The following is a 12,223-nucleotide window of genomic DNA, read 5'->3' as shown; positions in this document are numbered from 1 at the left end:
ATTCAACTATATACACTTTTCTTATTTTTTTTATAATGTACTATAAAACATTGTACAAATAAAATAATAAATTTGATATCAATAAGCTTATTTTTTTTAGTTTTAATGTGTTTTATAATGTAAAAAAAATATGAAAAATGTTACGTACTGCTCATTATCGACAAGTTTGAACAAGATTGCATTGAAATAAAAACTATTTAAATTTAACAAACATTACAAAATACGAATATGTTAGATAGCCTCAGAGAGGAAGGTGACACGGACAAAATTAATGAATTAAGTAATAATCTACTTTATTAAAACTTTTAATTAAATATAATAGTAAACTTACATACATATTCTATTATTTTGTATTTTTGTGCTATAATATAACTTTTAAGACAGACGTTAGTAAATTAGCAATTTAGATTGTCTTTAGTATTTCTTTCGTTATATATTATATTGTTATTTTCAGCGATAACAGAGATAAAACCAGAATTTTCAGTTCGGATAGTTGTTTGCGATCATTATCTTACAAGACCACTACCAGGGTTAGATGTTATATATTCTGAATTTCGAGGCTCTGACATAAAACAGGTAAAGAATTTGTAATAATATGATATGATATATATATTAATTTATATTTTTTAACTATATAAACTTAGTGACTTTTTATCCCTAATACAGTGAATTGGTTTCTAATTTTTGGTGTATTAAAACATTATATATAAATGATAAAGTTCATTTACTATCTCTTACAGGTACCAATCTTAAGAATATTTGGCTCTACATCCGAAGGATATAAAGCATGTTTACATATACATGGGGTATTTCCTTATTTTTACATACCATGCCCTACACCAAATCCAGAACCACAATTTTTGTACCAAGTAAGTGTACAAATTGGGCTATATTATACAAAAAAAAAAAAATAACAATATAACATAGCCATTATTGATTAATATTGTTCATTATTTAATGTAATTTTTTTTAGATTGCTGCCAGTCTGGATAAAGCTTTAAATATTGCTTTAAAACAAGCAACATCAACTAATCAACATGTGTATAAAATAACACTTGTAAAGGGATTGTAAGTTCAGCGTTTGCCCTATTTTTTCTTATACAGCTGATTTGCTTGCTACCTTGTACAATAACAAAAAAAAAACAGTTATGTTATTTTTTTTTTAAATATTATTTCACTCAAATACATTGAATGATTACTATTTATTTAAAATAATTAATGTAAAGCTATTGTTTCAAAAGACTAAATTTAGTTAAGTGTTACCTTTATATACTTAAGTTTTTTAGCTATAACTATTTATTTCAGACCATTCTATGGATTTCATGACAAAGTACATCTGTTTTTGAAAATATTCTTATATAATCCTGGTCTTATTAAACAAGCAGTTGAATTGTGCAGCAATGGAGCCATCTTAGGCCAAGCCTTACAACCTCATGAGGCCCATCTTAATTTCACATTACAATTTTTCATAGATTTTAACCTCTTTGGAATGAGCAATATTGATTTGCAAACTGTTAAGTTTCGTAAATCTGGTGTGTCCCAGTATAGTGATGAACCAGCAGGATCTAGTGAATTAAGCTTAAAACCTGAGAGTAGTTGTTATTATGAAGCTGATTGTTTTGCTTCACATATATTAAATAGACAAAGAATAGGCAGGGGTGACGGCATTGAAAACCCAGGACTTGAAGAAGTATGGAATCAGGAACTGGAGAGAAGAAAAAAACTTAACATGTCCATGTCTTCAAAATCACTGTCACAAGGGAGGATAAATCTTAAAGAAACAGATACACACAGTAAATTTGAGCTAATCATGCATAATAAAGTTTCTAATGCAATTGATAAACCTAAAGAAATGACCAATGAAGCTAATGAAGAATTAATTAATTATCCAGCTGAAACTGCAGAAAATTCACAGTTACTTAATGCTACTGATATAAGTCATCATATACACCAGGATGTTACCAGCTTAAGCAATAATTCAACTATAAGAAAAACAGCTGAATATACCGATAACGTTGACGATACATTAGTTGATGAAGATATAGCATTAAATAGCAGTTTCTCTCTTAGATACAGTCAAATTTTATGTAAGTATAGATTTGTTTACTCACAATGGCACCTCCACATTAAATTATAGGTGTGTATTAATAAATAATCTAAAAAGTTGAAACAAAATCGCTTCGTGTAATTATAGTCCTAGTACTATACTTCCGTCGTAGTGCAAAATATTTAAAAAAAAAGGTAAATCAACATCTGGCTAACTTCTGGTTCACTTACTCATAGTAATCAATTTGGTTTTACTAGGAGTCGCTAAAAAACTGATGCTGGAAGGGCATTAATTAGTTATATTTACGATGCATCGGAGTGCTATTGGCGTGTTCTGTGATTTATTCAAAGCATTTGATTATGATTGAGGTAGAGCAGTATTTCTGGGAATCAATTTAGTCTCAAAATGGAATCCGAATGCATACGCGGTTAGAATAGTTAAACAACTAACTGATGTTGACCTAGCTCGATTGGTATACTTTGGTTACTTTCATTATATTTTGTCTTACGGCATTTTGCTTAAGGTAACGCTACCGATATAGAAACTGTTTTCATCCTGCAAAGAGTTCTATTTATAGAGTGCTTTTAATAAAGTGGGTATAATTACAGTTGTTTCACAATACATTTAAAACAATTTTTTGTATATTCACAATAATATAAATATTTAGATATAATTACAGGCACGAAGAAGAAAGGTAAACTAGTAACACCTAGTTTTCGACTTCCGCGAAGTTATAAGATCCTTCCTGGGCCATGGTGTTCTTTTCTATTCTAAGATTCCTGTTAGTTTTAATTTGGCCTATTAAAAAATTTAACGCTCATGACAAAAAAAGAACATGGATAAATAATGTATATTACTCAGTACAAGGTTATATTAAAGATAACAAAGAGTGGGCTTAGTAATAAGATACATGAAAATGTTACTGTACTTTGCTGATATACTCTGTAATTAAAATGGTGGGAAAGAGTTACTACGGGGTTTCTTGCCGTTTTTCTCGCTATAAAATTCACAATACAAATCTACTATCGAAACCGGTAGTAGCTTTACATTTAATTGAACATGACGATTTAAAAGTACTCGTATGAGCCTACTTGAATATAGAATTATTTAGATTTTTATTTTTTTTATTCTTACCCTGAATATAACACAGACACTAAGATATCATGTGTGCATGTGTGACGCTTATAGTAATGCATAATAGTAATATAAATTATAATAACAGTCGAGATCCAAATTTAATAGAAACAGATGCTTTTAGTGGACAATGATGACTTAGAACTAGTCGATATGCTGCAAGATCTTGATGAAAAAGTTGTAGAAGATGATAGTGTCATGGGAACACCAGCAAATGAAGATGAAGACTTAGATTCTGACACTGCAGAGTATTCACAGATATTCAACGACGACACAATCATTCTAAATCCACCTGAAAGGTATTTCGCTAATTTAATGTTAATTGAAAAGTAAGTATAATATGATTTTTTGCTTTAAAATATATGTTACTAAATTTTTACAGAACCCTAGAGAATAGCGACAGTTCTCAATCTTGGCATGATTCATTCTGGGATGGAGCTAGTATACCACAATTGGATGGAACTTGCGATGACGACCGTAAATTATGATCGGGCATTCTATATATTATAATTTTTAACTCAAAGAATCACATATGATTGATATCAATATTTTCTTTTTATAGATGTAAAGAAAGTGAGAAAAAGAAAAATGAGATCTTTTAAATTAGGTTTATCAAGGCCAAAAAATAAGAGAAAAGTGGAAACAAACGTAGCTAAAGAGAACGAGGATAGCGATATGAATGAAGTTGAGGAAATTAATGTTTCTAGAGAGACAATTGACAACATTTCAAATTTACATATCAAAAGAAAATGTAAGGCCGAACCAAAATCTTTTACAGAACAATGCGGTGACGAGTCTATTCAACAAGGTTCTGTTGATGAAGATTCTATTGTAAATTTAGTCTCCAAAGTTAGCTTCAAACATAATACTAATGTGGACGCAGCTATTTTATATGATATCCATAATGAATTTGAACCAACCGCAGGCCCATCAAATATTAAGTTTTGCAATCCAAAACAAGAGGAATCCTCAAACAGTTCTGATAAAGAGGTTAATCAGTCATCCTTTGATGAAAATGAAACGGGAATCGAAAGTTTCTATGACAAGTCGCATTTGTTTGATTTATCAGTTGCAGAATATAAATCACAAAAAACAGATGACAAACAGTCGATTGGTGTAAAAGCGGAAGAAAAAGAAAAAGTTGGTATCAAATGCGAAACAATTTCAAATACACCAATCAAAACGTATGTATCAACGAGTAGTTTGAATGATATAACACTAATTCCTAAAATCAGAGCTCCCACTAAAAACTATATTATGTCGACTTTGGAAAAGTATGGAATTCCAAAAATAAGGAATCCTGAGCCTTATTATTCCAATCATAAAGATGTCGGTGACAAGGTCGAAATAGGTCAAATGTTATTAAAACTAAATAGTAAATTAACACAAGATCAAAAGCCATTTGGTCAAGTACTAGACTCTACGAGCTTAGAAGACTGGCGTCAATTATTATTTTTACAAACGAATGAAATGACCGAAGAATCCACAAAACCCGACGCAATGAAAATATTATTAGCAAGTAATCGTCGATGTATATTAGAACCGTTAAAACGTCCTCCGCTAAGTAGCGATGTTATACGATGGGTGGAAAGCAAAGATAAATTAACCAAAGAAACTGTCATGGAAAAGGAAATAAATGTGAATATAGATGAAATAGAAAATTCCCAAGTAAATGATTTAAATGAGCTCAACAGTAGCATTAGTTTGGACGTAACAATAAAGGTAATATTTTTCATAATTCGTTTCTTAAATTATCTATGCAATGTTTGGTTTATCCTCCTTATTGCTATATGATAATATGGATACTAACCTTCTAACTTTTTTGCTTCGATTACAGGAAAATCCTGAGCTAAATAACACTCTACAAATTACAATGCAACCAGATGGAGCATTTCTTTGCTTTGGAAATAGTGAATCTAATAAAGAAAATACACTTAGTACACTTAGTAATCCAACAGTCGAGGTAAAAGTAATTCTCTAAATGTATCGTCATTTAAAACAGCATTTGTAAATATTGTTGTCATTTTTCAGACTGATTTTCTTACGCTCATGCTCTTAGAAGTTCATACATCTATCAGGGGAGACTTGAATCCTGACCCCACAAAGGATCAAATAGAAGCCATATTTATGACTGTAACTAATGACTGCCCACCAAATCACAGATTGCAAAGAAATGTCACGCAGATTTTCGTCGTTGACGACATGAAAGAACCAAAATTCTTAAACAGATGCGTGTTTAACTTCCAGATAACTTATCTGAACAGTGAGAATGAATTACTAGAGAAAATTATAGACTGCGTTAAAACTCATGATCCAGATATTTTGTGTGGATATGAAATCGAAATGAATTCTTGGGGATACGTTGTCGAAAGAGCTCAAGTATTGGGCCTTGAATTTATAAAAGAAATATCCAGAATAACTGAAAAGAATCGCCAGAAACGATACAGAAATGAAGAGACTGAACTAGAAGGAAGAGTTATTGGGAGAATTACGTTTAATGTGTGGCGTTTGTTCCGCTTTGAACTTGCGTTATCGAGTTATAGTTTTGAGAATTGTATGTATGTGATATTAAATGAAAGAGTCCCAAAATATGGTTATTCTCAATTAGCTGAATGGTGGAAGGATGAATCTAGAATATTGCGCTGGATTCCTGTTGAGTATTATTTAACAAAGTTAAGTGGAACCGTCAGAATGTTGGAAAAACTTGATCTGATAAGTAAGTGTACTTTTATTGAGCTTTTTATTCGTTAACTTAGTTTACGTAATTTTTAAAAATAGTTATTGATTAATACCTCCTAAACTTTAAAAATTAAATCAAGTAAAAAGAGATGAGGATGCATATCATGTATATTTATTATTAAATTAACACTATCTCTATTTACATAGACCGAACCTCAGAACTCGCTCGGCTCTTCGGGCTGCAATGGTGGGAAGTATTGTCAAGAGGATCACAGTTCAGGGTGGAATCATTAATGCTTCGTGCTGCGAGACCTCTCAATCTGGTCGCATTATCACCGACCGTGAAACAACGGGCTAAAATGCGAGCACCGGAATGTCTTCCACTTATATTTGAACCAGGTTAGAAATCTAAACCAACTCCAGCAAAATACTTTTTACTAAAATTGGAGGTAGTGTACTATTACGTCTAATTTTTTCTAAATAAACGTCAAAAACTACCGTTAATAGACTTCAATAGTAATAGTTTTATTTATATGATACTTTACAACTTTCGATACGTTATAATAAACATTTTTTTGAGAGTGTTTTCAAATAGTGTTCCTCCATTTCTCCAACGTTTTAAGCCTATAAATCCATGGGGGTTGATAGAAATTATTATGCATTGCGATTGGTTGTCATTCTCTTACGCAATTATGATTCAGTCAAGAGTGAAAATCACCAAGTAAACAAATATTTTAACAAATTAGGACCTTACATTGGATAACCGAACATTTCATATTTGAATACAGACAGGACTAATTTTTAATCATTATAAATCCTGGTCCAAGGTATATTTGCTTGTATTTTTTCAATTTTTTTATTCAATTTCCTAAGAAAAATATAATAGAACTCTGTTTATTTGTTACAGAGTCACGTTTTTACAGCGATCCCGTAATTGTTCTGGATTTCCAAAGTCTGTATCCATCGATGATGATCGCTTACAATTATTGTTTTTCAACATGCATCGGGAGAGTCCAAAATATAAATGGGTAAGGCAAATATGACATGACCGTAAAATGTTTAGGCACAGGATGGAAGTGTAAAGATTGTCAAATTCTTAACTCCAGGATTATACAATAAATTTTCATTTCTTGAAATATTAACTCGTTTTTATCTAACTAACTCTAACTAAGATATCATGTCTCTTGTGCCATGATTGGTCTGGAGGGTGAATCAAAATCGAATGAAATCTTTTAGACACGGTGGTACCGGTAACGTCTGCAACCTCGCTTCGATAACTCGCGAAACTTGTTTGTGAACGATGAAATTAAATTTTAAAATAATTCCTACAGTTGAACACATACATAAAGATCTAGAGGTATATAGAATATAATCTGCGTAAATCTTATTTAAGCTTTTGATTTTGCCAGAATTAGATAAGTATGTTCCAGAAATTTCTTGCTAACGCTCATTTTCAGAGAACTGTCATTTTCCGATATGTTTTGACAAAGTTCCGTCCGTCACTATTTTGTATAATAAGGTATTTTTTATGTTCAAAATAAATAAATCGATTATTGTCGTCGCGCCATGATAAGATATCAATTGCAGCGACGCACCATACGAATTCGGAGCCTGGCGTCTCAGAATACCGCAGAAGAAGCTCGAAAGCCTGTCGCGCAAGGAGCTGGTGCACTGGTCGCCGGTGGGCGTGGGCTTCGTGAAGGCGGCGGCGCGGCGCGGCGTGCTGCCCGCGCTGCTGCGCCGCATCCTGGCCGCGCGCCAGGCCGTCAAGGCCGGCATCAAGCTGCAGACCGACGACGCCGTCAAGAAGGCCATGCATTCGCGGCAATTGGGTACTTTTATTTTAGTTATATAATAATATGAACATTGAAACTATCACGTACGATAAAATATATTTTCTTGAATGAATGATTGTTAAAATGTCGTTAGTTTTCGGTTTTTCTCAAGTGATGAGAAACTAGACTAGCAATATATATTAAAAAATATATGATAAAATCTAGTAGATGGCGTTGCGACCGAGAAATAAAAAGAATGGAGAGTTCATGTTAATAAAAAAAATTGGTGTTTTACCAACAAATTACATACATAATATTATGTGTATATAATGTACATATCATTAGATTACGTTAAGTGTAGTTGACTATTGAATATTAGTACTTAGCCTTTTCAAAGGTTTCTTATTTAAAGGTATATCGATTAGACAATCAATTACTCAGCTTACCACCAAGTAAATGCGGACCAGCGTTAGCAATAGATTTTCCATACCAATAATAAAATAAATATTTGTTTACAGGATTAAAGCTAATAGCGAATGTTACGTACGGTTACACCGCGGCTAACTTCAGCGGCCGCATGCCGTGTGTGGAGGTCGGCGACAGTGTAGTCGCTAAGGGCCGGGAAACTCTAGAGCGAGCTATTCAACTTGTCAATAAAAGCAAATGGAATGCTAAGGTATATTATAAATTGATTGATTTATTTATCTATTCAGTAAGTATTCATTTGTTACTCGTAATGTATTCCTACGACCAATGAAAAAGGTTGCACATTGCAATGAAAAATTTTCTGACAGCAATATTAGGGACGATTACGTAAAATTATAGTCTAATGTAAAAAGTATGCAGTAACTATGTATGAAAGTCATTAAACAGACGTCGTTTATTAGTAGTTAAATTTGGTACAACTCTACGTACCCCAGGAGGGTATACTCATATTTTCTTTTTCTTTTGTTCTGATAACGTATTTTAGCAATTTGTTCAGCCTGTAATATATGTAAGTTGAAGTATCACACAGTTCTTCCTCGCAACGTGAAATAAATTCTGTGCATGTACGAGTGTGTTTGTTTGATTGATCATGATATCTGGATTATGATATTTGGATTTGTACAGCTTATAAAGTTGTCAGCAATTGTTTTTGGAGCAATAGTAATAAAATTTATCGTTACTTTAGGTAGTGTACGGTGACACGGACTCCATGTTCGTGTTGGTGCCGGGCGGCTCACGCGCGGACGCCTTCGATATCGGACGCCAGATAGCGGACGCAGTCACCGCCGACAACCCGTCGCCGGTCGCCTTGAAGTTAGAGAAGGTGACAATAGAACTCGACTTTTTTCGATAGTAGCCCATTGAGAATAAGGATCGTGATATTAATTTATCTTTATCTTTGCTGATAGCAACACAGTTAGCTGTAAAGTTAGTTAGAATGCAAAATGCGTTTACGTCAGACAATAGTTCAACCAGAATTTAGGTTTTCATTACAAATGAATTCCATTTAAAATTAATAAAACAAAAGTAAATTCGACTGACTGATGAATGATGATCATCATCATTCATCATTCGGTCTTTAGTTAATTACAAACTGCTAAATTTAAAATTGTTTGTTACAGGTTTATCAACCATGTATTTTACAAACAAAGAAGCGGTACGTTGGCTATATGTACGAGAGTCCAGAACAAGAGAAGCCAGTATATGAGGCCAAAGGTATTGAGACAGTGCGTCGTGATGGATGTCCAGCCGGTGTGAAGGTTTGTGAATGCTCAAAAAATATATTCAGATGAAAAAATTGTATTTTGGACTTCGTAAATCCTGGTTTTTTGGTTTGATTTTGATTTATTATTTTTATTTACTATATTCATATATGTATAATAAACATATTGAAATATTATTTGCAGCTACTCCAAAGGTCTCTCTGCGAATTATTCGAAACAGGTGACATGTCTCGAGTGAAAAAACTCGTTTGCGGCTTATTGTCGAAACTAACGGATGGCACACTTTCGCCACAAGAGCTGTTCTTCACTCGAGAATATCATGGACCAAATGGCTATCGACCAGGTGCGGCTGCTCCTCCGAATGAGATCGCTAAGTGAGTAATTTTAGGAATATGTCCAATTTATTATTAAACTTAGTCTTTGGGATTATCTTAGTATCTATGATAAGATCTGAGTAGTTGCCAGGTCGGTATGTTGTTATTGGTTTTTTTCTCGGAAAAATCTCAGTAGCAGCTCGGAATCTGAAAGTTGGAAAGTAAGTAAAGGTAATTCATTTTATTCAAAAAATACTGCCTGTATTATTTTTTCTTCTGTGCTTATAAACCCTCTTTGTCAAGCATAATATGGCAAAAATGGCAGGATCATTGCCTGTTATACGATTCAAAATGTATTCCCAGCTAAATTTTTATCTTCTTTATTAGTGAATGTTTATTATTTTAAAGGCACTGACTTACCTATACATATAACATTTGAACATTTACGAATATAACTTAAGTTTTGTCGTTGGTTAGTATTTTGGAATTACAAGCATTAAGCACCATGTGAGAGTATGTAAAGAGTGGATCTCTTTACATACTCTCAAAATCTTTCATTTCGTTGTCCCTGTTATTAGGAATTCGTGTCGCATACGTTTATTAGTCCGTAGTCATAGAAGAGTGTTGACGTTACGTGCGTACTTGCAGACGGTCGCTGTCGCGCGACGGGCGCTCGGCGCCGCGGGCGGGCGAGCGCGTGTCGTGGCAGGTGTGCGCGGGCGCGCCGCACACGCCGCTCGTGCGCCTGGCGCGCGCGCCGCCCGAGCTGCTGCGCGACGCCGCGCTGGCGCCGCACGTGCCGTACTACGCCACCCGCGTGCTCTTGCCGCCCTTGCATCGCTGTCTGTCGCTGCTGGGCGTCGACGTCTTCAAGTGGTGTGATATATATTTCGTTTTTGCTTTAAATTTATTTTCTTCTGGGTGCACATTTTTTCTTTTGATATGTAGTATATTTTTTTTGGAAAAATAATTGACATGTATCAATATAATTTATTATTATTAGCTGGTCTATAATTATTCATTATACATTAAAAGTATAAAATCAATCATTAACTGTATAAATAGCTTAAACTGAAAGCATATATTATGTCGTTTATTTAGTTTCTAAGAAATTCACACCTATGAAAATCCTTATAATTTTTGAAGTCGGTTAAAAACAGGTGGCAAGAAATCGGCTGGAGTCGCGAGGCACAGATAGAGCGAGCGGGCAGTTCTGGCGGCATAGCGCGCTACATGCAGCGCGGGCGCTGCGCGGTGTGCGGCGCGCGCGGCACGCGCTCGCTGTGCGCGCGCTGCGCCGCCCGCCCGCGCGCCTCTGCCACCGCCGTCGCCGACAAGCTGGCGCGGGCGCACCGACAGCAGCACCAGTGCCTTCAGGTATTTCACGATATTAATTAACTATAGAGCCCCCTCCCGCACACGTTCTTTTTCCTTATCAGGAATTTTGTAATTGTTTATATTATGGATTAACACTGCGAGTACATAGACTAACGCTGTTCCGACTCGAACGCACAGCTGTATTTTGAAATATACGGTTTTTTTGTAAATTGTAAAAGCGTGGATTCGGGTCAAAAAAATAATTGGGAAATCGCAAGTTTGAATTTTATTATTATTACTTATTTCACTTATAGCTGATTACCCGATGTACTTCTTAATATTCTTAGGAAATATGTTCCTGATTTTATTCACTAATTTTCAGATTTGCAAATCGTGTTGTAATCATCAACTCTATTTAAAATGCGAAAATACAGAGTGTCCAGTGCTTTGGCGTCGAGTGTCATCTCAACAGAAGATAGAACACATGCGAGAAATAACGGCTAATTTACCGCCTGCTTATATGAAAGAGAACTTTGATTTCTAGTAACAATTTTTATAGATTAATTACGTTTTTATGAAATTATATTATTTAATATACAAGATGAATAAAGAAATGTTATATATAGCTGCAACCTTTATTTTTATGAGTTCGTTAAAATATGTCCGGCGTAGTTGACTTAAATAAAAATTTAGGTAGTTGGTAGGACTTTATGCAAACCTGCTAAGTCATCATTTTACCGGCAAACAACAATACTTAGTATTGGATGTGTTCTGGTTTGAGGGAGGGACATGACGTCTTAGTCTAAAAGTATAGTAGTTTAAAAGTCTCGAACTGGGGTCGGCTAAACCTAGTCCATTTCAACCCCAAAAAGACGCAAGTTTCCGCGTTAACTGCTAAAAAAACACCATTTGTCGTATCTCCACGATTCGAGAACATTCTGTTAGCCGCCACAGCTAGTATCGGAATACTTGGCGTCGATGTTTCGAGCATCGTTCAGTTCCGCGGTCAATTGGAAGGCAAAGCCAAATTGGCATTCAAATAGCTCACTGTGCTCAGCAAGGTAAGACAGTATTTCACGTCGGCCCATCGTCTAAGACTATACAAAGCGCAAATTCGGCCTCACGTGGAATACTGCTCTCACCTCTGGGCGGGTGCTCCCCAGTACCAGCTCCTTCCATTTGACCGTATCCAACGTAAAGCGGCTCGAATTATCGACGATCAAGCCCTTTCCGATCTGCTTGATCCTT

The 12,223-nt window shown here is 34.7% G+C and overlaps 1 protein-coding gene across 1 annotated transcript; it reads left to right on the top strand.

Annotated features, from left to right (window-relative positions):
- The first annotated feature begins 17 nt into the window (after positions 1 to 17).
- On the top strand, positions 18 to 11,541 carry LOC125065341 (DNA polymerase zeta catalytic subunit). The gene is made up of 20 exons (XM_047672891.1): positions 18 to 280; positions 455 to 576; positions 741 to 869; positions 974 to 1,068; positions 1,306 to 2,087; positions 3,306 to 3,480; positions 3,564 to 3,658; positions 3,744 to 4,903; positions 5,019 to 5,144; positions 5,213 to 5,897; positions 6,068 to 6,259; positions 6,768 to 6,888; positions 7,448 to 7,692; positions 8,154 to 8,311; positions 8,807 to 8,944; positions 9,243 to 9,380; positions 9,528 to 9,718; positions 10,307 to 10,534; positions 10,819 to 11,035; positions 11,358 to 11,541. Exons 1-20 carry the CDS (start codon positions 229 to 231, stop codon positions 11,517 to 11,519), a joined length of 5,211 nt encoding a protein of 1,736 aa, XP_047528847.1. The 5' UTR covers positions 18 to 228; the 3' UTR covers positions 11,520 to 11,541.
- The last annotated feature ends 682 nt before the right edge of the window (positions 11,542 to 12,223 follow it).

Source organism: Vanessa atalanta, chromosome 7, assembly GCF_905147765.1.
Source record: "Vanessa atalanta chromosome 7, ilVanAtal1.2, whole genome shotgun sequence".
NCBI lineage: Eukaryota > Metazoa > Arthropoda > Insecta > Lepidoptera > Nymphalidae > Vanessa > Vanessa atalanta.
The sequence above is the reverse complement of the archived record's forward strand: the minus strand, read 5'-3'. Positions and strand labels throughout refer to the sequence as shown.